This window comes from Lytechinus variegatus, chromosome 3 (assembly GCF_018143015.1).
Source record: "Lytechinus variegatus isolate NC3 chromosome 3, Lvar_3.0, whole genome shotgun sequence".
Lineage (NCBI taxonomy): Eukaryota > Metazoa > Echinodermata > Echinoidea > Temnopleuroida > Toxopneustidae > Lytechinus > Lytechinus variegatus.
The window spans coordinates 74,570,529-74,597,048 of record NC_054742.1 but is presented as its reverse complement, the minus strand read 5'-3'; the positions used below and the strand labels follow the sequence as shown (position 1 = coordinate 74,597,048).

The 26,520-nt window shown below is 36.4% G+C and overlaps 1 protein-coding gene across 1 annotated transcript; it reads right to left on the bottom strand.

Annotated features, from left to right (window-relative positions):
- Positions 1-503: 503 nt before the first annotated feature.
- LOC121411925 (GDP-fucose transporter 1-like) lies at positions 504-25,665 on the bottom strand. Its single transcript, XM_041604833.1, has 6 exons — positions 25,311-25,665; positions 20,910-20,970; positions 16,962-17,102; positions 12,403-12,519; positions 10,677-10,785; positions 504-4,517 (listed from the first exon to the last, which is right to left on the bottom strand). The coding sequence occupies exons 1-6, from the start codon at positions 25,472-25,474 to the stop codon at positions 3,979-3,981; spliced, it is 1,131 nt and encodes a 376-aa protein (XP_041460767.1). The 5' UTR covers positions 25,475-25,665; the 3' UTR covers positions 504-3,978.
- Between the last annotated feature and the right edge of the window lie 855 nt (positions 25,666-26,520).

The window sequence follows — 26,520 nt, the reverse complement described above, 5'->3', positions numbered from 1 at the left end:
TTTTTTTTTTTTGGGGGGGTGGGGGGATGAAATACGTGAACTGCCCATTTGAAGAAAATTAATCATCATCAAAGTCAATGTTTACAGCCTACATGTATAACATCAGCTCCTCCAGCTATTTTCCCATCTTTGTCTTTTCTTTTCTCTCTCACTTTGCCTCATCTTTCTCTCTCTCACAATCCCTAATACACTCTTTCCCTTTTCCTCTCATTTTCCACTTCCTTTTTCTTTTCCCTACACCTTTCCTTTCTGCCTTTTCTCTCTTTTCATTTCTTTATTTTCTCTTTCTCTTTCCCTTCTCTCTGTTTCTCTCTTTCCCCTTTTCCTTTTCTTCCTCCTCCATATCTACACCTCTCTCTCCCATTTCTCCCTTCCTTTTCTGCTCCCTCCTTTTCTTTCCTATTTTTTGGAGGGGGGGACAAGGCCTCCAGCCCTCATGGATCCGTCTGTGTAATACTGTCAACCAGCAAAATAATGTTTAATGTTGATATCAAAAGATGTAAACTGTAATGATATCTTTATTGGTTAAGTTACAAAAACACTGGGATTTCATACAAAGAATTAAGAGCACTTCAGGTAAAAATAATAAATGGTGGATAAAATTAATGAAAAAAAAGAGAACACCGCAAACTGTGTAATATACAATGACAAAAACAATAATTTCATTTTCTACGAAGGACATGAAATTTATATTAGGCCTGGAGTATAACTCTGAAAATCAATGCATTCGATCAATTCACCAACAATCAGCAACCAAATTATATGTTTTACACTATAAAATTGAATGTTTTTCAGATGCTTATTACTGATTTGAGACATTTGATTATCAACAAGTATATGGCTATAATCATGATATTGATATTTGATATTTGACAACAAAGTGCAAAAAAAAACATACTGAAACCTATGCTAATATTGCATAAATTCCAAACATTGTAGCTCTTTCAACACACAGCAATGATTGCTATGCCAGCAATTGTTATTGCTCAAGGTGTAATGGTGTATGTACTGTATTAAAGCACATATGCTGGTAATCCTGACCAAAATAGATATCATGGCTTAGGAGAAAAAAATATTGCAAATGAGGAGGATAAAACTGTCTCTACTTGAGTTCATTATTTCAAAATTAAGTAAGAGAATTGAGAGCGATAACCCATGGAATGTGAAATACCAAATCAATCAAATCAGAAAATAATATTGTTGAAGCGATGCTCATCTAGACTAATTAAGAGTAAAACAAATAAAAAAAACAAAGTCCACAAAACATACCAGTACATGAAAGACGATTTTGTTTTTAGTCAATTAATTCAACAACTTCCCTCAAGTTTCAATGATTCATATATTAATAATTGATTCACTTTTTTTAATAACAAATATGTGCATCTTATGTTGACAATTATCATGCAGAGGCTCTTGTTGCTATGGGTCAAATTACTTGATACTTAATATATAAAAAGCCTATTCATTTTTCACATGAATTACAGTGGATCATGATACCAATATATATCTTTAAATTTACCAATATGTTGTCATTATCATCAGTGCAATATGTACAAAAATATACCAAATATGATCTTCTATCCTTCACATAATATAAAACATGCATCAGAAATGCTTTTTATAACAAAGGTAATGCTTTAGCCACATATAAGTATAGTACCTCTAAGAATGTTATATAAATATTTTTTTCTTTAGTGGCTACAACCCTATAAAATGCATGTTTTTAAATTGTATACAAAGAAACCCTTTTGATTACGATTCTGTGTATTCCTTATAAGAAAACCAATGACAGGAAAATATTAAAGATATAAATGAGAAAAATAATGACTAGTGAAGATTACACATTTACAATATTTCATACATAACTAAATATATAAGATTTTAACTGCAATAGGACAATGCCATAATGAGAGAAGTAAAACATATACAAACATGTATAAAGGAACATAAATACATAATTTTAGTACAAACCATATATAGAAATAAAAAATATTCAGTTACAAAATTGCACTAGAAGGAAGTTACAATACAGAGTATTAAGAAATAAAGGAAAATTCATTTGAGACATGAGAAGAACCAAAACAAGGTGGTTTGCAAACCACAAGTCTCCCCTGATTTCGCAATCAATGAAATATGCAGTATGTTCGTTTGACCCCTGGATGACCTTTGACCTTATCCTCATGAAGACACAAGTGGTATTACCCAAGGACCATTTGAACCAACTATGAACTTAACTGACAATGCAAAAATAAAAAAAAATGAGAGCTTGTTGAAAACAAACTTTAACATCATTTGACCTTTTGACCCCTAGATGACCTTTGGCCCCATCATCCTCATTGACACACAAGTGGTATTACCAAAGGATCATATGTACCAAGTATGGTCTCAATTCATGGAGAAATAAAGAAATGAAAGCAAGTTGAATGAAAACTATCATTTTTTGTAACAGACCAACAGATTAACAGGAAAAGTGATTACTAGTCTACGTCTCTGCCAAACTTTGTTCAGGAGAGACAACAAAATAAACCCAAGATCGTAAATATCATTCCAAAAATAATCAACAAATCAAATATTCACACAGATATAAAGCTTTTAATAGTTTATGCTACAGCAGAATTGCGGATGGATATCATATGTACACAAGCTATCCTGGACCTAAATGTATAAAAAAATAATAAGATCTCACTTTGATCATATTCAGCACTTTTTTTCAGTCATAATATTGTGTGCTGTGTGTGTAAACAAAAGTGACACCTCACACATTCCCAATTTAATGAAAAAATATGTCATGAATACATAATCATTATATATGGGGAGAAAGAGTATCTTCTCCAAAATAATTTAAGATCATATTTATGTGGTATGTCTTCATGCTTGGATAATCAGTAAGTGTATTCTATGCAGTGATGTAGTTTTATTTGAGCCAAAGTAAGGCATGACTGCAATTAATAAATCCAGATATCAATGTCATAATCCTACAAGGGTTGCATCAAAAATCTATTTCAAGACACCTTTTCAATTATTAAAATGATAATTGTTTTATAAACACTTTTTAGTTTTGATCTCAAGTAAATTTTATGGATAAGGGATTTGCAAAAATGTTTACTAACTCATGTAGGATTAGGACATCATTGGCATGTGGATTCATTCATTGCAGCGATGTCTTACTTGGCACAAATGGAACTTTACATCACAGTATAAAATATCTGATTTATTATCTAAGCGAGAATGTATACAACATACATAAATTGGCTACAGACAATCACTAACATAATTGCATGTGCTTATTATTATAAGACCCATATCGGCACTCAGAGCAATGTGTTTTTATAACAATTTGAATAAATGCATTCATTCAAGATATTTTGTTCACTTTCTATAGTTATGATTGATAAGTCAAATCTTTGTAAAGCAGAAAAGACATCAGAGATATGAGTGTTTCACAAAGCATCTAGTCACTTTGTCTAGAAAATATATATACGGAGATTTATTTCAAAAATATAATATAATATTGACTGGCCTTGAAAGGAAAACAAATATATTGCTTGCAACAGAATCATATTGACCAGAGTCTTTGATGAGGTCAATAAAATTTGATGCACCCCAATAGAGCCAGCAATATTATCATATTTATTACCTCCAACTGTGTAATGTGGTATTCACGCTGTTATATTTGTACAGTATGTTAATAGGCAAAACCCAGAAGAGGGCAACATGGTAAATGTTTACTGCTTTGGTTTCAAAAAGAAAGTAGCATGCAATATGACTTGTATTTAGACAGCCTTTCATAGGTAATAATCATATATGTCAAAATCCAGTTGTTACCTTTGTACTAACGTTTTGAAAATATACTTTTATGTGTGAATAACTTTTTTACCATGGCACTATCAAAGAACTACATATAAAATTGAATAGAAAGAGACTTTATAATCAAGGTAATAAGAGAATGTTGAACTTGAGGAATATTACAAGGTAAATCTAGGATTTCACAGAAGTGAGTGTTTTTGCCTCTTCTAGCTCAGCCTTTGCTCTCTGATTCTCTACCGCTTCTCTATCCATATCCTGCTTGCGGACATAAGTATAGAAAGCAGAACCACCAAGCACCATAAAATTACTGCTCCACCATAAGGATGTTTTGATCTCCTGGAAGTAGGTAACAGCCAGAATGGTCTGGGCACACGCCTTGGCCGTACCACTGATGTTATGCGTCAAGGGACTGGTTACTTTGATCTGGAGACCAGTCACAAAACCAATTGCAAATCCAAATACGCCACTTACGGTCATCATACCCCAGAACTGAAGACTGGACAGGTGCTCGAACGTCCGAATGATGGAGAATTCCCCAAATATTAGCATGAGAGGGAGGAAGAGGACGATTGCGTTGAGGTTGTTGTAGAACATGAGTCGCCAGATGTTACTCTCTACAACCGGCAGTACTTTCTTAGTGAAGATAGCATTCAGTGATACACAGAGACTAGCTAGAACACCATACATTACACCACGATATGATAAGGTACCTGTCAATGAAATATCAAGTACAAGAGAGAGTTAATAAATCTAGCAGTGTGGTTGCATATAAAAGAACAGGGTAGAGTTTCAGAGAAGGTGCAAGAGTATGTAAGGTAACAGAATGAAGGTAGGATAGCTCAAAATAATAAAGGTGAGTTTGATAGTGATATTAGATACCTGAGAAAGCCAATTATTTCTTAGAACATTCTTGTTTTCTTCCTCCTCATGTGTTTTCTTCACCCAACCCTGACAAAAGTTGTGTTTATTTTCAAACCCTAAAATCCTCGATATCAAAGTAAACAATTCTGAGTGAAATCAGATTAGCAATATTTGTTTCATTTGAAATATAATGAAAAATATTATTCAAAATGAAGTATAATATTGTTAATCATTGCATATAATACCTTAGTAACTTCAGTTTATTTCTTCTAAATATTTGCTTTAGATTGATTCACTTACTAACATTAGTACCCTACTATTTTTGAAATGATTAAATTGATAATTATAAAAGATGAATTTTCACTATATATGTTCACTTCTGCAAACAGACACCACACTATGCACATTCCTTACTCTAAATCACAATTACACATGCATACTAGCTTTCACATCATTACAAACCTTTGTTGCCTATTACATGTTAACCAATAATAATTGCTAGCTTGTGACTAGTAATTCTATTTCTTATGTATTGTATATTTTACGTGAACATGTACTACATGTCACCTGGGTTAAAATAATTTCCTTATGTTGACATTTTATTACAATTTTTTTCTTTGTGTATCTACCTACATTGTATATCTACCTGCATGTAAAACAGTGAAAAAAAAATTTTGTTTATGGACAATACAATTAATAGTCTATTCTATTCTATGCTGTAAATTCCCCAATTTTTACTGTTAAAGCAAGTTACTACACATGTTTACCCTCAATAATTGACTGGTTTTAGACAATGATAATTGATAATTGTTTATATAGCACTTTACTTTATCAGAAGTCTTTATTAAGCACTATCATGATAACGAATTAATAATTTGACCATAGAAATGCAGCCGTTAAAAGTTCAAGGAAATAACTCTATGTAGTGTAGATAAATTTTTATCAATTTACATTGTCATCAGCTTATTAAGCTATTTTCCAATTTTTTAGGAGTTGGACAGTAAATTTGCTTGATGGCTCTCCCCCATACTATCCTCTTATTTGGGTCAATGTGGGTAATGTTAGACAATTTTCTGTCTTCTTTGAAAGTATACCCTCCCCCATGCTTTAAGAGGTCTCCAACATGCAGGTGTGTAGCCAGGGGGGGGCGGCCGCCCCCAAAAAATGTTCCCAAAAAGAAAAAGAGAAAGGAGAAAAGGGAAGGTATAGCTTTGTTATATTTTCCCTTCTTTTTTGGTTAAGAGAATAAAAACCTAAACAAGACATTCTTTTCTCTACCCAGACCTTTTTTGTAATCCGTTTTTCTCCTTCACCGCTGTGGGAATCGTATATTCTTGCCAGAAATTATAAAGTATACATGGGTGTAAAGAGCATGACAAATGTTTTTTCAAATATAGCATTGACAAAAAAATTTGGCTCTTCTTTTCAGAGCGGGGAAACATTATCGTCACTCCGAGTCCCCAAATGATATTTCTTCGGCTTTTCAGCAAGTAATTTTTGGCAAAGTATCCGCTCAAACGGGGAGGCATTGAGTTTGTGCTGTGCTTAAAAGTATGTACGATATAAAACTTTATTCCATTTCGCTGCACATCCATTCTTGTTTTATACCATTGATTTGAATTTTGAATATCACTGAAGTTTCTCAATCAAAAGGAAGCGCTTAATAAGAGCAAAATTACACAATTTTTTTCTCCAAACTAAATCACAGAGGTTTCCGTGCTTCGCCAGCATGGGAAAGGAAAAGTCCCTCTTCTAGCTTGCATCATCCCTTTCACAATTGAGCTTGATTTTCTTCTGAATCGGGTTATATATAATCTAAGAAATATCAAAATTAGAACAGGTTAAAGTTTTAGAGAGTTTTTTTTAATATTTAGAGCATCAACCCGACTCGCGGGAAGTAAAAATAGTGCCTATTTCCTTCCTGTATATACCCATCTCCTACTCAGTTTTGCGACTTGAGTAAACAAAATATGTTGAATACACTTTTTACAATCGAATCTGATGTGACCAAGGTAGGCATAATCATTTCTGTTCTCTATTTTCATAAAAACATTAAAGCTTCCACGCTCCGCGTGATAAGAGGAATTATTTAAAATTCTTTAATCTTTTCCCATTTTTGGGGTGCTCACAATTTCTTTCAAAAACAATTTTGTTTTAATCATAGCAAGTCAATATTCGAGTTGATGAAGGTTAGTAGAGACGCCTTCTTTTGATTTGAATTTAATGATATCAAAAACCTCGCGCTACGCACAGGAGGGGAAAAACTCCCCCTAGGGAGTATGCTTCAAGCGCTCTGTTAGTGTTGGCACGCTTTGCGTGCACTCATTGGCGGCGCAAGTCAAAAAATTTATGGGGGGTCCACCTGATATTTTGGGTTGGAGACAGGTAAAAAATTTGACTAGCAAAAAAAAAAAGTTATCAACCAAAATTTTGAGAGGGACAACCAAAATTTTCTGACAAAAAAAAAGGTTCTCACCAAAAATTTAGGGGGGGGGACCTGTCCCCCCCCCCTTCCACCGCCTATGCGTGCACTTACCGCCCCCTCCAAAATTAAATCCTGGCTACGCGGTTGCCAACATGGATTCTTCCTAACAACTGTAAAATTCAATATACTCTTAAACCAGTGTTTCTCTCCTACCCACATGACCAACCTTCTCACCTGTCCTATCCTTAACAGACCCCAGATTTGATGTTTATTTTTTACTCCTTCTCCTACATAATGATACCCTGCATGCACCCCTGGGATCCACCCCCTGCACATCCGTGTAGAACAAAAAGATGAAAAGAAGTCCAAGTGAATACAAGGTCTTGCCTGATTTCGAGATCAATAAAATATGCAATATAATCTTTTGACCACTAGATGATGCTTGACCTTAGGCTTATCATCCTCACGTTTTCATGAAGTCAGTCGAAAGCCAAATTTGATGAAAATTTTTATTTTGAGTTCTGACCGGATTTTAGTTAGTTATAGCGATATCTACAACTTGACAAAATTTTAGGACCTTATCTGGTGTCGTTTCGTCATACGTGACAGCACCGTAGTTGTTAATCACGAGCAAATTGCTGAATCCCGTTTTCACGAAGTCGGCTTGCACTCACGAGAATGCGCGCCAGACTAATATCACTTCATGAAAAAAAAAAAAAAAAATAGTCATCTCCTCCATGAATTGTCACCATGAATAGGACCAGGAACACCAGCTGACACTACCGAGCATTATTTAAGCACTTGCTTATACAACATATTATCATCTTCAAGTAATTATTATATAGGGATAGAGAAAAAATTACATATGAAAGTTAAGTTATTGCCTGTTTGAATTCCCAAAATCATATTTTTTGTCGATGTGCTACTTTAAATCTTCAGTTCAGTCCCACGCCCATGTTTGTTGAATCCAGTGACTGCGCTCCTTTACTGAATACAGGGGCAACACAAATCTCAAGTAATTTTATAACCATAGCCTTATGACTTTCAAAATTTCCCTATAATAGATCCAAGTATTTTCTGAATCATATTAATTTGACATTTGGTTGTGAGCTTTAAGAATGAACAGAAAAGTTAAGAAAATTTTTCTTTGAATATATCTAAATTATGATTTGTTATTCATTTACATGGCTGCTAACATCAACAAGGAAGGACAAACCAGTCCAAATTCTAAATAATTAAAAAACAAGGCAAAAGCAATTTTGTGTCTCGCCCACTTATGAAAATAACCAGAAATATCGCGATTTGTGAGGGCATGCAAGAGAATTATATCGAAACTTCATTGTGAAATGACTGGGTTGGAATAACACTTGTCATAAGAGCCGTGCACGAAAACTTTAATGATGACCTGAAAATGACCTTTGACCTTACCATGTGACCTCCGACTGCAGCATAACATGCAGATCACCTAAGTAAATATACCATCAGAGTTTTGTTGAAAAGTAACTTACGGTTGCTGAGTTAGGTGTCATAAGAGAGTCTTGCATGTAAACTTTAACGTTGACCTCAAAATGACCTTTGACCTAACCATGTGACCTCCAACTGCAGCATAACATGCAGGTCCCCCAAGTCCATCTACCAACCATGTTTGGTTGAAAAGTGACTTACGGTTGCGGAGTTAGGTGTCATAAGAGAGTCTTGAATGTAAACTTTAATGTTGACCTGAAATGACCTTTGACCTTACCATGTGACCTTGGACTGCAGCATAACATGCACGTCCCCCAAGTCTATCTAACATCCAAGTTTGGTTGAAAAGTGACTTACGGTTGCGGAGTTACATGTAGGTGTTATAAGAGAGTCTTGCATGTAAACTTAAACGTTGACCTGAAAACGACCTTTGACCTTACCATGTGACCTACGACTGCAGCATATCATGCAGGTCCCCCAAGTCCATGTACCATCCAAGTTTGGTTGAAAAGCGGCTTACGGTTGTGGAGTTATGTGTCATTAGCTTTGTGACGGATGACGGATGACAGATGACGGAGGACGACATTTGGATCCCTAAGTCTCGCCTTCACCTCTGTTGGGCGAGACAAAAATATAGTAAGCATGCGCAGTGGAAGCCTCCCGTGCCCCACGCAGTATTACATAAAAACAAGTCTGCAAAATTCTATCACCTCGTACCTAAATCGACCTAGAATTCAACTTTCCTATTTTTTATATGAATTATGAAAGATTTTCTCTGAGGATCTGTTTTCCCTCTGATATCACACAGGTAAGCAAATTTTGATTATTTCTTGCTTTTCCATCAAAATCTTTATAAAAAGTAGCATCATATTGCATCCTGTTCGTGAGTTTGTAGAAGCTATCGCTACGTGCACAAAGTCAATTGATTTCCTGGTTTCGGAGTGTTGAATGCGCCAGTCGATCATGACCATTTTACCATTTTCGGCTAATGATGAACTGAAAATGGTAACATGAACGTGATTGGCTGGCGCTTCATATGCTCAAGTTGCAAAAGAAACATGGCGACAATTGAACAATCTCAGTCACAACTTGAGAAACTTGTATATTTATAGATATTCCGAGGGTAATTGGTGAGATTCCAAATGAGATAAGTTACAATCATGTCTTACATTCCTCAATACAAATTATTTACATTTATTCACATATTTTGGATTGTGTTTCTAATTCCCGTTTTTCATTATGTTGTAATTTTTATGTATATTTGTGTATTTGCTTTTATGTCTGAGAATTTGTAATTCGGCCTTTGGGCCGCGAATGATTTTTTTGTTCAAATAAACCATTTCTATTCTATTCATGTTATAATGGTAAGCAATTTCGGGTATTGATTCTTCAACCCGGGTACACAAGGCTTCCGAGCGGGACCCAGGTACCTGTGTTTCAGTCCCAGCTCTATAAGGGTCACTATCTTTTGCCTAAGCGGGCTGCCTTTCTCGTGAAGCATGGATTAAGGCTAAATTTCCCCCTGAAGTCATTCTTTTATTGAGTCGCATCTCTATCTCTCCCAACTTTGCGATTTGACCAAGTGTGATGAAAATTGATGGAAAATAAAGAAATGAGAGCAAGTTAAACAAAAACTTCAACATTTTTGTAACAGACTAACAGACCAACAAGAAAAGCAATCACTTGGTCTCTACTGAACTTTGTTCAGGTGAGACAAAAGGAAGGACATGGCCTCTGTATTATTTTACCTCTGACCCCATCGTCTTTATGGACAATGTGGTATTACCTAAAGATCATAAATAACATGTGAAGATAACTGATGCAGATATACAAAATTAAGAGCAAGTTGAACAAAAAAATTTAACATTTTTAAAACAGACTAACAGACCAACAGGAAAAATGATTACTAATACCTTGATCACATTTGCTCTACGGCGGCCATACGGCGAGTCGAAACAGCTGTTTTATTAATTTTGATTCAAGCCACCTATATGTCAATGTACAAAATATGTTACAACAGCTGTTTTCGACTCGCTGTACGACCGCCGTAGAACCAAATGTGACCGAGGTATAAGTCTCCGTTCAGGTGAGACAAAAATTGAATTATAAATGTATTTACCTAATGATCCTTCTTGATTGACACCTAATAAGAATCCACTGATGATAACAAGACAGCATAAGATGGCTCTCATAGAGGTTGTTTGCTTCAGCACAAAGTATGAAAGACTCTAAACAGAACATTATACACAAATATTCAAATTAAAAAAAATCAAACCTTCAAACAAGATGGTATGTTTCAGATTATTGAATAATTTCAATTATACTGACTAACAAAATAAATTTGAAATAACTAGAAATATCAATGAAGGTGATTAATACCCCCACCCTATGCCATTACCATAGCAAATGAAGTTTTCTAACACATTTAAAAATAGTTCTTGCATTTGCCAAAGATTTTTGCCAAATTTCAAGGGCAACAGTAAAAAAGCTGGGGAAGTATACCATGGCAACAAACACATTTGGAAAAGGGGATTGCATGTTTTTACCCAAAGACCAATATCGGTGCCAACTTTCATGAGTACTGGCCAAAAATGTGGAAAGTATTTTGATCTGCAATGAGTTTTCCTGGGTTTTGGCCATAATGTTCAGTCTCCATGGCAACACAATTTCCAATAAAAGCGAAAATGGTGTCTTGCACTCCTTAGCCCAAGACCTAGGTGTGGTAAATTTTATGAAAATTTGTAAAAGACTGATTAAGTAGGTTGAATCACAGGATTTTAGCTAATTTTTGCCAAATAATGTTGTTACCATGGATACAGGATTTCCGACACATGCAAAATATATATCTTGCACATCTTTACCTCAAGACCAATGTGTGTGCCAAATTCATGAGAATTGGTTAAAAAGAGTTGCAGTTTATACAAACATCATAATTTTGCAATACCATTACCATGGCAAAAATTATGTCTCACACATCGTCACCCCAAATGTGTGTTCCAAATTTCATGACAATCTATTACAAATTGAGGAAGTAGTTCGAAGCAAATTATTTGCAACCTACCAACCAACCATATGCTGATTGATATATACATGTATCCCCTTCAAACTTCATTTGACGGGGTATAGATATTTTTCTTTTTCTTGTATTATAGGGAACTGTTGCTGGACTAGTGTAATGAGTTTTCCTAGACTACATTTATGACAACACTACTTGTCCTATTATCAATATGACTGCACAATACAGTCACCATAAACATCATATCATCTCCATCAGCAAAAACTAGATGGATTCTATTACAATCATTATTGACTGCACACAGTCAAAATTTATACCTCCACCATTGCCAGGGGGTGTTTCATAAGCTGTTTGTAAGTTATGAGCAACTTTCAGAATGACTGGTAAAACTTTCTAACGCGCTAAACCATCGCAAATGAACACTTTGGTGTTTACCACAAGAAAGGATCACCAGTTAGTCTCAAAGTCGCTCTTAACTAACAAACAGCTTTATGAAATGCCCCCCCCCCCCCCCCGATCTAAACTGTATTGCATCTACTGATGTGAAAACCATCAATTTAATGATGTATGATTCTTCCCAAAATATTAAGTGCCTGAATCAGTTCATTGTCACTCTAGTAAGCATACATCCAACTTCAAAGTTGATATCTACATGTACAATCTTAAATGAGCTGTGACCTAGAACCTTTGACCTTCATAACCCCAAAATTGGTGGGGGGCAATAATACTCCCCCCCCCCTCCAGTACTGGTAAGACTCTAATAACCCTGGACTATTAGGGTAAAGATAGGCCTATGTACAAACAAATAACATAAGGGTAATTTTCTTACCACATTGAAAACAGTTGTAAGCGACCTGCCAACATTGTAGAATGCCACACCAACATTCTTCAAGCACAGATTGTTGAATGTTATCATTCCTACAAATACCAAAGATAATGGTAACACCTAAAAACAAGGGTAGAAGAATTATATCATTATAGTAATTATGAGCATTGTAATCAAATTGGCAAGTCATCCGAGAACTCAATATATAATGTGAGGCAAATTTCTATTTCTTGAGAGTTTCTTTGAGAGTCCTATGTGAAAGCTATAATCTCATCTACATGTAAATGCAGGAAATACATACATGCATTCATAACAATATAACTTTAAACTAATTTCAGAATTGGCTGCTTAAGGGCAAATTCACCCTGTAAAAAAATGTCAGAAAAATAATAAAGAGAAAACTGGTGAAGGTTATAGATTAAGAAAATTATCAGAACTTCAAGTACTGATTCGTGACATCATATATAAGCAGCTGCCCCATATAAAATGCATAATTTTCAATTTTATAATGGATAATGATGACTTTTTAAAATTTCTTTCAAGAGCGGGTAAGATTTCTCTGATAATGAAGGTACAATAACAAGTCATTTTCAATTTTTTTAGGAAATGAAATCTGATTGATTTTTTTACTCCATGATATATGCAGAAGCTGCTTGCATATATCACAAAAAACCCATCTCAATTGACTTTTTTGATCTTTAAATGGATTTTTCTCACACCTTCAGCAATGTTTTCTATTAAATATTTTTTTTCTACTTTTTTTAACAAACTCTTTCATCAGGGTGCACCTTCCCTTAAAACAAATGGAATGCCTCTGGCAGTCTCACCTGCATCACGCAATTCAATATAGCAGCAGTGCTATCTATGAAAACTACTATAAAATAATTATTCACAAAAAATATTCATATAATGATACAATGACATTTAACCTTGATCATGTGACCTAAGACTTGTCAGTGATACTAAATTATCCCTATGTCCACAATTCATAAACTATATCCATAAACTTTTGAGTTCATTGACCTTAGTGACCTTTGACTTTGGTCATGTGACCTAAAACTCGCATAGGATGTTCAGTGATAATTGATTACATTTAGGTCCGTGTTTTATGATCTAGACCAATATAATTTCAGTTATGAAGGTAATTCAAAACAGAGATGCTAACTGATAGCTCAAAAAAATCCTGAAAACCCAGGCCGGGGTCCAGGGGCCCGCCCAGGGCCCCTGGCGGGGTCAAAGGCGAAGCCCCCTCAAGCTGGAACGTTTTATTCTTTAGAGGGCTGAAATCATTAATCTACAGTAGTACATAACAAATAATTAATGACATAATAAACTTCATATCATAGGCAAGAAAGGTGCTCAAAAAAAAAAATCATGTAACCCGTACTCATTATGGTACGGGTTAACCTGCTGCGGGTTAATACGCTGCGGCCAATGGGTGCGACTCGGGACGGGTGTATGTAGCAGCTGGGGTGCCCTTTTTCACTCACTGTACTCATCAACAAGACAATCCTATACTATTGAAAATCCATAAATCACAATTTCTATCAAAATGATGGATAGTTCACACATATGAATTGATGAATACGCACCAGAGAACACATATTTCATGGTAGCAAATAGGTTTTCAGCTGAAATCCCGCGGCAGACAACCAATCACTCACGCAGCAGCAGGCAATTGCAGCCACACCGGGCCGTGCTTCGAGCGGTTCTACCGGGCGATCGCCCGACTGGGATAGCGCTGACACCCGTATCCCTGCAGGGTATAGAGCGGCGTTTGCAACTGCTACAATGTATTGCTCGAGCGTACCGTGCAAGTACAGTACCAGCTAAACTTCATGCTGCGCACAATGCTAATAATTTTCCGTCTGCGCAAATTGGCCATCCAAAATTGAAATTGCGCTCTCCGTAGCGAACTCCGTGACAAGATTTGGAGGGGAAATTTTTACGGATTTCACTTTGACAATCAATTTTTTTTCCCGGAATATTTTTCAGCAAAGGAAAAAATCCGGAAAATTAGCAACTCTGTCAAAAAATACCCCCAAAATGGCCAAAGTTCATTGACCTTGGTTATGTGATCTGAAACTCGCACAGGATGTTCAGTGATACTTGATTAACCTAATGTCCAAGTTTCATGAACTAGGTCCATAAACTTTTTAAGTTATGCTGTCATTTAAACAAGTGGAATGCCTCTGGCCGTCTCACCTGCATCACATGGTTCAATGTAGCAGCAGTGCTGACTTTGAATACTACTCTAACTCGCACAAGATGTTCAGTGATACATGGTTACTCTTATGTCCACTTTTTATGAACTAGACCAATAAACTTACAGAGATATGATGGTTATTCAACAAAAAACCCCAACATGGCCAAAGTTCATTGACCTTACATGACCTTTGACCTTGATCATGTGACCTGAAACTCGAACAGGATGTTCAGTGATACTTGATTACTCTTATGTACAAGTTTCATGAATCAGATCCATAAACTTTCAAAGTTATGATGGTAATTCAACAGATACACCCAATTCGGCCAAAGTTCATTGACCTTTGGCCTTGGTCATGTGACCTGAAACGTGCACAGGATGTTCAGTGATACTTGATTACTCTAATGTCCAAGTTTAATGAACTAGACCAATAAACTTTCAAAGTTATGATGGTAATTCAACAGATACCCCCGATTCGGCCAAAGTTCATTGACCCTAAATGACCTTTGACCTTAATCATGAGACCTGAAACTTGCACAAAATTTTGAGTGATGCTTGATTACTATTATGTCCAAGTTTCATGAATCAGATCCATAAATTTTCAAAGTTATGGTGGGAATTCAACAGATATCCACAGTTCGGCCAAAGTTCATTGACCCTAAATGACCTTTGACCTTGGTCATGAGACGTGAAACTCATGCAGGATGTTCAGTGATACTTGAGTAACCTTATGTCCAAGTTTCATGAACTAGGTCCATATATTTTCTAAGTTATGATGACATTTCAAAAACTTAACCACAGGTTAAGATTTTGATGTTGATTCCTCCAACATGGTCTAAGTTCATTGACCCTAAATGACCTTTGACTTTGGTCATGTGACATGAAACTCTAATAGGATGTTCAGTAATACTTGATTAACCTTATGGCCAAGTTTCATGAACTAGGTCCATATACTTTCTAAGTTATGATGTCATTTCAAAAACTTAACCTCAGGTTAAGATTTGATGTTGACGCCGCCGCCGCCGTCGGAAAAGCGGCGCCTATAGTCTCACTCTGCTATGAAGGTGAGACAAAAACTTAACCTTAGGTGAAGATTTGATGTTGACGCCACCGCCATCAGAAAAGCGGAGCCTTTAGTCTCACTCTGCTATGTAGGTGAGACAAAAAATGAAAAATATTGCTTGCCATAATCCCATTATTTGTAAGTCTTAAATCACCATCATCATCATCATGAAATCATTGTTTCAATTTCTCACTGTTATTTATTGCAAGATTTTGAGTAATAATAATACGACAAATGCGACGAATCATGTCAAGAAAAGAGATTACGGATTTTATATTAGCTCTGTTCATGTGCAAAGTAATCTACGAAGAGCCCTCTCATTTACTGCCCAAATCTGCGATTCATACTGCAAGCTATTTCAATAAATTCAGAATATTTAACAGATCTAAATGTTCAAAGATTGGAGCCCAGGGTACATTACTGGAAGTTTTCCAAGAAAAGAAATTGTGAATGACAGGTACCTCAGAGCATTATGAATAAGGAGGCCACAATGAATTGTTCCACTTGGACCATGAAATAACAGAACCTTGAAACATGTCAGAATCAATTATTCTTTACATAAGCTCCAGGGAGGGGGGACAAAGATTTTGAGTATGACTTAGACACCATTCTCACTACCATCCGAAAATTAGTTTAGTGGAAACTAGTTTAATATGTAATGAGAACAGTCAAAGGAGTCTTGGAAACGATCTTCCAAACCAGTTCAGAAAACGAGCTTATATAGTTTTGAAGATCATTTTGCCTCGTTAAACCGGAACAGCACAACCGTTCTTCGGGAATCGATCTTCGCACATTTTGAGCATGCTACTCCACACACTGTATGTCGAATGCCTAGACTGCAGTTCCCATAGCGACAAGACCGCTTTACGTGAAGTGGTTTTGAAAACCACTTTCAGGTAATCAAATGGGAACACTAACAAAACAATCTTCCAAACTGGATTCCTGAACTGGTTGCCAGCAAACCAGTTTTAGAAAGTATAATGAGAACAATATCTAAATGTCAGCTCACTCTTATGTATTCATAGTGTTATTTCTTATTTCTGAAAGTTTCAGCACATGAAAGGCCACCAAAGTGAGGCAATAAGAAAACAAAATTTTGACTTGTTGACATGTTGACATTTTGACATGTTCAATCATGCATGCGAAAAGTTTGTTAAGAATTAAAATACAAGGGTCATTAATGAGATTCAAATTGGTGTCTTGTGCTGCTCCTGTGTTCCAAGTCATTCCTCTCATATTAACATATGATACAACAAAAGCAAACAGTATTAAAGATAAATGAAGTATTCTTACCTCTCTGGTAACCTTGTAATCAAATTTCATTGGAGGGAAAGAGACTATATTTGGAACTGCTTTCCCTAGCACACTAAGTATGACACACATCACGACAGTCACCACACATTGGTAAAATGTCACAAAGAGAGGTGCATCGAGCTGTAAACAAAAAATCAATCATGAAATATGTTATAAATAAAACAAAAATAGTTGCAATAAACAATGATTTCCTGGTTTACTGACAGTTTGTCTGTAAATCATCAGATGGGCTAAAAACATTCGAGCTAAATCCACTTCAGTCCAATTCTCTTTTGGTCTGATGACCACTTGGTCTAATAGCCAATTGGTCTAATGACCACTTGGTCTTATAGCCAATTGGTCTAATGACCACTTGGTCTTATAGCCAATTGGTCTATTTTCCACTTTGGCAAATTTCCTCTTGGTCTAATTTCCAGATAGTCTAACATTCATTTCGTCTACATGCCACTTGGTCTTATTTGTAAAGTTTGGCGAGTTGTTTTCAATTTTCAGGTGAAATTGTCAAGTTACGTTCCGCGCGCCGGCTTCGAATCTTCACACGCGCGCCCCTCGATATTTGAGTACAGTTAGAGTGACGTATATTTCCATCCCCATATTTGAAAATTTGGGGATTTTCAAAAGCCTTTGGGGACAAAAAAAAATTGGAGATGTTTTGTCTATTTAGGGGGACTTTTGAAGGTTTTGGGGGAAAAACAATAAAATTTGCTATTTTTCTGTAAAATAACGATAACGATCATAGGTGAAAAAGTAAGATTGTTATTTATCCTCTATGTACCTGTAGGCCTATACGATCTACTGTACATGTAGATAGTTAACCCCACGGCTGACTTAACCCAACCAGGGTTCCCAGCTTTCAAGAAAACAAAATCCCTGATTTTTCTCTGATGAAGTTTAAAAACTCCCTGACTATTATTTAAACCCATTCCCAGTTCATCATGTTTTCTAGGTTGTTGCAGTGAATTACTTGTATTATTATATTTGATATACATGTAGGCCTATTATTATTTTTGATATGTACCAGGCCTACTTGTATTTTAGTAAAAGAGGCTACATTAACAAAAAAAAAACACCATAACATGTCATTTATAATGAATGTTATTTTAATATACAACAAAATATTATTGATTTGAAGTAATTCCCTCATTTTTCCCTGACTGGAAAAATGTAAAAAAAAAAATAAAAAAAAATAGGAAAAAAATCCCTGATAAAAGTGATAAAAAAGTGATTTCCTTGATTTCCCTGATGGGCTGAGAACCCGGCCAATTCATTTTTAGGAGGCAAAGAAGTAGAACAAAAAACAGAATGAGAAGATATATAAGATGAATGACTACTGTGGTGATAAATGATAAAGGTCTGCAAGCCTAGACTATACCAGGTTATTACACATCGGCATGAGTCATGGCTGCTACCAAAATGGTCTTCATGATGTTGTCGCAGCTAACCCAATAAACCTGTGAACTGTTATCAAACTATCTCTAACTGGTCTGTTATCTGCCTCCAAACTAACTATTGAAATAACTAAACAAATATTCACAACAAAATTACATGATCTAATGGCAGAGCCGTCGATACACATATCGACACAAACATATCATTTTGCCCCCCCCCCCTTTGTTATTGGTTATCCAATTTTGAGCAAATTTTCAGCATTTTGCTCTGTGAATTTTACTCTATTCATTGAGATAGGTATATCTGAAGTCTGGACCATACCTTTAACATTGGCGCCACTGTTAGCTTCTGCTTTGACTATTATGGTATATTATTAGGAATTCAGCTAAGCTGCTGTGAGTTTATCGATACCGGTAGGCCTACTTTTAGTGCTTCGTTAGTGAAAACAATGCATCTAGGCGGTAGTCTCCCGTGAATGATGTGACTGGCCCTACTGTTACACTATCAATGCTTTTATGCAGCCGTCACTGATAAGTAGACCAAGTGGTATTAGACCATCCAATAATTCACCGATTTCATTAAGAAGTCTGTTTTCACTTTTGTAGATGTACATGTTATCTGGTAGTAATTCATAAATACTGAACTTTTTGAAATCTAAAACTGATTAGATAATCACACTACGGTAGACTACCAACACAGAGAAGCAGAGGGGAAGTGTGTTATCATTGCTTAGAAAAATACATTTGTACTGAATCCTTTTCTTATTTGACAAATTTCTCAGTAAGTAAACAATTTCTTTCAAAATCCTTTGGCTTATTGGCACATTTTTTAATCATTATTTATGCAGACACTTGGGAAGCCATTTTTTCAGATTCTGTGCGAACTAATTTTGAAATTGTTACAACTGACATTTATCTTTTACCCCCTCCCCTGTAACAAATATTAACTGTAAAGACGAGATTAAGAGCACATCATTGATTATATTTTGTGTAAAAGATCTGATCTTAATCTTATTGTTAGAATTCAAAATGTCCTTAATTAAAAAACGTTGTAATAAAAGTTTGGTCACTGTCCCAGTGACAAAAACATTTCTAAAAAATGTTGCTAGGGGGTATAAAACCTACTTCAATTTTTCATGTATTTCCAATTAAAAATCACAATTTAACAGCCTATGAAATTACATAATTGAGCAAATGTAAACCACATTTTTTTAGTCTTCCAAATAAATAATGAAAATGGCCATCAAACAAAGGAAATAAGAAAGTTATAAAAATCAGAAAGTTGAGTTCGTTACAATATACAAAAATATATCGGTATTCCATAAAATTTAAGTTTGTGTAATGATATATTGAACAAGTGGAATGCCTCTGGCTGTATCACCTGCATCGCATGGTTCAATATTGCAGCAGTGCTAACTTTGAAAACTACTATAAAATAATTATTCACAAAACACACCATTCATATAATGATACGATACTACGTTCATTGACATTTGACCTTGATCATGTGACATAAACCTTGTCAGTGATACTAAATTACCCCTATATCCACATTTTTTACACTACATCTACATGTATAAACTTTGAAAGTTATGACAGCAATCTAATAATTACCTCTAAAATGGCCAAAGTTTAATGACCTTTGACTTTGGTCATGTGACCTGAAACTCGCATGAGATGTTCAGTGATACATGTACTTGATGACTCTTATTAGTCTTATATCCAATTTTTATGAACTAGACCAATATACTTACAGAGTTATGATGGTAAATCAACAAATACCCCCAACATGGCCAAAGTCCATTGACCTTTGACCGTGGTCATGTGACCTGAAACTCGCACAAGATGTTCAGTGTTACTCTTCTGTCCAAGTTTTATGAACTAGACCAATAACCTTTCAAAGTTATGATGGTAGTTCAACAAATAGCCCCAATTTGGCAAAAGTTCATTGACCCTAAATGACCTTTGACCTTAATCATGTGACCTGAAATTTTCACAGGATGTTCAGTGATACTTCTTTACTATTATGTTCAAGTTTCATGAATCAGATCCATAAACTTTCTAAGTTATGATGACATTTCAAAAACTTAACCTTAGGTTAAGATTTCGATATTGATTCCCCCAACATGGTATAAGTTCATTGACCCTAAATGACCTTGGTCATGTGACCTGAAACCAAGGCAGGATCTTCAGTAATACTTGATTACGGTACACTTATGTCCAAGTTTCATGACCTAGGTCTATATACTTTCTCAGTTGTGATGTCATTTCAAAAACTTAACCTTAGGTTAAGATTTGGTGTTGACGCCACCACCATCAGAAAAGCGGAGCCTATAGTCTCACTCTGCTATGCAGGAGAGACAAAAACGTTTAAAACATGTTTTTGAAATATTTTATAATCATGTTTATTTATTATGAAGGAGACATTTTTAATACTAATAGATATTCTAAAGTCTACTGTGTCAGATTACTTTTCTCCTTCACATGTTGAAACACGATCCAAAAATGAAGTTTGTATTCATACACACTGTATACTAACCTTAAGGGATTTACTGCTCAAAAGGTATTTGTTGATGAAAACAAGAGAGATAGAGATGAACCTGCAAATTTTAAATAGTAAAAAAATCATATACTTTAATTTTAATTTAAAAATCACAAAAGTCTTATGTTCATACACACCAATAAATTTCAATAAGTACAAAAGGCAGTACTGTTTGGATTATAATACACATGTTAAGTTCTATACACGCCATAGTTAGAAAATGTCAACCTATACCACAACACTTATGTTTTATTATCAGCAACAAAAAAATTATTGCAGTCAATCTAATTTCTCTTTTGAATATTTTAAAAGACTGTTGTTTATAGCGTTAGTCAGTCCTTCACGTTTATAATTTTGTGGAGCTCAAATCACTCTCCTTATTTTCTTGAGGAGCTCAATTGAGCTCCTCAGAATCGCTCTCCGTGAGGAGCTCAAATCAATTCATTACAATACATGTATGATAAATTGTAGATTTTTCTTAACATTAAAAAAAAGAAGAAAAAATGCTAAAAAAAAATTGCTAAAATTTCACATTTTACATCTTTCAATCCATGAAATGGCCTTCTTTTTTTCCATAATTCCTTAAAATTACTTTGATTTAGTTGAAAACTGTCAGAAAAATGAAGAATATTCACCACTTTCCCGACTCTGATTTGAACTCACCTCGGTAAATATTGTAGTCCCACATGTAGACTTCCATGGTGTTGCCATGAAAATCTACATATGGGACTACATGGGACTGCAATATTTACCAAGATTAAATTAAAGAGAATGAAAGAGATGAATATTCTTCATTTTTCTGATAGATTTTAACTAAATCAAAGTAATTTCAAGGAATTATGGAAAAAAGAAGGCTATTTCATGGATTTGAAGATGTGAAATTTTAGCAATTTTTTTTTTTTTGAGGAGTGCGATTTTTTGCTCTCCTTTAATATTTTTTTTAAGGAGCGCGGTAGGAGCGCCGGAACGATCGCGCTCCTCAAAAATGAAGGTTTGGTTAGTATAGATCAGTTCGGTGTTACCTCTTGGGCAGTTTTGGTCAAATGACCTTTTATTTCTTTCAGTATGATACTGATAGGCAGATTCAAAGCAAGGTATCGTGTAAGCATGCCTTACATAGCAGGATGCATTCACTTTGCACACGATTCAGGGATTTTGATGTAAAAGATTGCATTTTGAAGCCATCACATGAAATGCCCCCAAATCATTATTTTTATTTTCCACTATTTTTAATCAATTTTTTTTTCTATATTTCATGTGTAAAGTTTATGTTTGTTGCGCATCTTCTTTAACTAGAATATGTGCGTGTGCAGGCAAGTGGGTCTGCATAGACTTTGGGGACCTTACCATAATGTATAGGGTGAGTAACCCTGGTAGCCCAGGGGCGGTATTCTGAAAAAAGTGTTAACTTTCGTGTTAAATATTGTGTTATCTCTCTGATTTAACACACCCCTAACATACCTACAAATTGGTATTCTGAAAACCGTGTTATCTCATTTCGTGTTACATGTATCTTCAGCTCCTCCCACTCTACATCTATTTAATCCAATCAAATGCGCTGTTATAGAAACAAATCGCGCAAAATTTTCAGGGAAAAGGGGAGTGTGCACAGGGCAACACGAAGCCTGCATTGTGACATCATTTTGTAAGCGCATACAGCTAAATAAAAGTTAGAGCTAGAAAGAGACGTGAGGAGGGGTACATGATTGCATTAAGAATTGAATTTATTTTCATACTTCATAAGATAACAAAATAATAACATAATACAAGAAATTGATTATTTCAGACAGCTTGGATATGAAATTATAACAGGAGACAGATTCCTCGATCGATTGTGGAGCGGGCAAGGGACAATCGCCCTAAAACATGGGGGCAAGTATAATGTATACATGCCCCAAATAATTCATAACAAAAATGGCCGATCGAGACGGGGTTAGGAGAGAACTTTTTGTTTTTTGAGGTTCCAGTCTGAGCCCTGATGTCAGGAAACTGCCACTCGTTAGACCTTCATCCATATCATTGTGTTAAGTACATAATTTCTGTTTTCACACTTCATTTGGAGAAATATTTAGATCATAAATCACGCTAGTCCCGTGAGTATGGTCAAATACATGGTTATACCAAAACGCTCTGGTCTCTGTTATGTTGGTTGTTCAGCTGAACTCCGTTGGCTTCACTTGCCAAATACAGAGACCGAAGTTCTAGCGTGATCTGTACAGGGGACTCAATGGCTATACGTTTATGTACTTAAGATTGGATAAAACCGGGAAGTGACTTTGCGTGACAGCCTAGGTAAGTCACTGTTTTTGTTCCTTTAAACTTGATTTTTCTCCATTTTTTGGCAGTTAATGCCAAGAGCAATGAAGAGGGAATATTAATTTGCATTTTGGTCGCGTTAATTTTCCAAATTTTTATTCATTAAAGACAAAAATTGAAGAGCCCCGACGGGAGGATTTTGCATTGCAAGTTCCATAATGGTGGCTGCACGATAGTGAGCCATCTGTGTACGAGGAGAAATAAAAAAAAATGTTAAAAAACTCCTCGAAACAGACGGCTGCCAGCTGTCTAATACACGTTAAGCCCTAACCCAGGACCTTACGTGTAATTTGGCATACTCACCTGACAAGCGTGAAGTATGGTCAAAATAATTCTCCGAATAAATAGTTAAAACAGAAATCAAGCACTAACCACGATTATATGGATGAAGGTCTAACAAGTGGCAGTTTCCTGACATCTGGGCACAAACTGGAACCTCAAAAAAACGAAAAGTTCTCTCCTTCTACCCCCGTCTCGATCGGCCATTTTTGTTATGAATCGTAACAACATGGCCGATCGAGACTGGGGTAGAAGGAGAGAACTTTTCATTTTTTTGAGGTTCCAGTTTGTGCCCAGATGTCAGGAAACTGCCACTCGATCGTTAGAGTCTACCTTCATCCCACTCACACAACATGCGAGGTTAGTAATACTAACCTCGCACAACGCATGTGGTTTCATAGTGGACTTTGACGTTTTCATTCATCACACGAATGTGAGGGAATTAGAAACGCCAAACGTTTCAGTATTTCTCCACTAATGATTTCTTTTTAATAACTTTAGTTTAAAAAAACAAAATGAAGTGGAAATTATTTATAAAACTGTTTTTATCGCTTACCTCCAAGTCTCAACCAGGATACTCCGTTCGATCCGTCCTTAATACTGCGGTGGAAAGTACGCAAACAACAATCGAAAAGCAATTTTTCGTATCGAACATTCTCAATTCAAGTCGTCAGCGCGTAATAGGAAATTGTACCAAAAATCAACAGGTTGCATCTCATGTATATACTTATTGGTAAAGTACGCCATCTTTTGACAAGATGATGATGAAAGTGGATTGAACGAGCAAGAAAATAATGCTGATCGCCTAGAATGCAGCTAGCTTGCAACACCGTAAACAAAGGTACGGTAGGCACTTAAGAACCAAGTTTGAAAGGGTACTCGTAAAATTATGTCACTCTCGCGATGAATATTCATTAGATCCGGTTGTGCGTGTTCAATACAAACTCTCTGCATGCATGCACTCGGTGTGTATTGAACACGCACGACCACGATCTAATGAATATTCATCAGCCAGAGTGACATAATTTTACGAGTATCCTTTCAAACTTGGTTCTTAAGTGCCTACCGGCTTGGTGAATAATATCGCGCGCCCTCTTTAGGCAAAAGTTGATATCAACGCTGACCAGGAGGCATCTACGTGAAGATCACGAAAAATGCTCTTATTTTATTAAAACAAACAACAAAAGAATTCAACAAACGGTCCATATGGTTCGGTAAGTATTATAGAAAAATCATATTTCATAGCTATGATGTAAAGTCATAGTTATTTTAGTAAAGATGGTGTGAAAGATTCGCGTGCACCAGGTGCATATGAATCCTTCACACACGAGACGATTTGAAACCATGAGTGCCTTCATCCATATAATCGTGGTAAGTGCTTTATTTCTGTTTTAACTATTTATTCAGAGAATAATTTTGACCATACCTCACGCTTGTCAGGTATTACTTTACATGTAAGGTGACCTGGGCTCCCGCCTGCGTAGCGGGCGGGAGTTCCCTGGGCCTGGGTTAGATCTAGTTAAGCCCCTGCCTGGGTTCCTGGCCGCTGAGCGGGCGGGAGCTCCCTGGGTTAGTAACCTATGAAAGTTTGCGTTGTGTACTTGGCATAGGCCTAGATTCCTCTACCGGGCTGTAACGTTTGGATACCAGCATAATATGCAGGATGGTTAATGAACCTTGCCCTTTGACTTGAGTGCTCTCCAGGAGCCTCCTGAACTCAGTCCCGCCTCCTGGCTACCCCGTCCCCGGCCGCAATTACCATGATTACCAATTAGGCCTACCGGTACTGACGTTATTTCTTACCAATATGCACACACTACCAAAAATATAGTCGTGTAAGTTTTGGTGCGATTGGGCGGTGCTTTCTCCGCTTCTCCACGCCCATCCAACCCGGCGTCAGTTCGCTGTGATCCAGCTCCACTTTGATGGTCCGCCATGATTGTTATGCGAGTGGCTGCCCTGGTCATTCCCGAGAACAGTCAATTACTTTGCCGCAGTCTCAAGCAGCTGTAACTGAGCTGTTCAACTATTCAGACTTGATGACGTGGAACCTGTGCAGCCGCAGTGCAGTGACGTGACTGTCGGTAAAACTGAAAAGCAAATGTAAAGATATTTGTCGGCGACAGTTGGCTAGTTCCATGAAGTACAGCCCGATAGCTATAGTCCGCGGGTCTGATAGAGTCCGCGGCTCCGATAGTCCGCGGCTCCGATAGTCCGCAGGTCCGATAGTCCGCGGTGTGTCTAAAATTATGATCAGGATTTCGTGAGATGAATGTCATCGGGAGGTCAAAAGATCAAATGATACGAGCCAATGGGGTATATAATAGGACAATCGCCCCCCTGACAACTACTCCAACTCCAAGGAAAACATAATCCCCATATTTTTATCGCCGGGGACTGTTACCCCCGGCCCCCCCCCCCCCCCGGATTTACCCTCGTCAATTACCCCTAACGTTAGTACGGAGCCTTTAAAATGCAATCGGCTTCACGATCGACGTGGCCGGCCAAGTCGACTTTTGAAAAATTGCATGTTGAGATGGCGAGATAGGTTATTTTTGGGGGGGAGGAGCAGGGGGGCATGACGCCCGTGTCCTATAATAGATTCATATTCTAGCTTTATTCTTATAAACATAAATGTGTGAAGCCCTATGCGAGCTAAAGAATTGAAATTTCATGTATTTTGTCCTGAAAATTGAACATTCTGGGCAATGTTTGTGAACCTGAACAAGATGCGTGTGTATCTAGACGCGAGCGCGAAGCGCGAACATAAATTTTTGATATGCGTTCTGGCCTTGTCGAAAAGGGACCTGTTAAGGAAATTTTGCAGGTAGTCATTAGTCATTTGCAGTTAGTAAGCGCAAAGCGCGAGCAGAAAATTTTATATCTGATCTGAAACTGGATAATTTAAGCACGTTTTGAATAAGATCAAGCTGCGTATATCAATAAACATGCGTGTTTTAGAGTTAAACAGAATCTAGACATTCTCAATACATTTCATTTTTCATCATATAAA

Bases quoted from the DNA above. Each gene is read 5' to 3' on its own strand.
- LOC121411925 (XM_041604833.1), bottom strand. From the start codon at position 25,474: ATGACCAGGGCAGCCACTCGCATAACAATCATGGCGGACCATCAAAGT. The intron at 17,103-20,909 runs GTTAGTATACAG...TTTTGTTTACAG, and splicing joins TGAGCAGTAAATCCCTTAAG to CTCGATGCACCTCTCTTTGT. The intron at 10,786-12,402 runs GTAAGAAAATTA...TGTTCTGTTTAG, and splicing joins TTACAACTGTTTTCAATGTG to AGTCTTTCATACTTTGTGCT.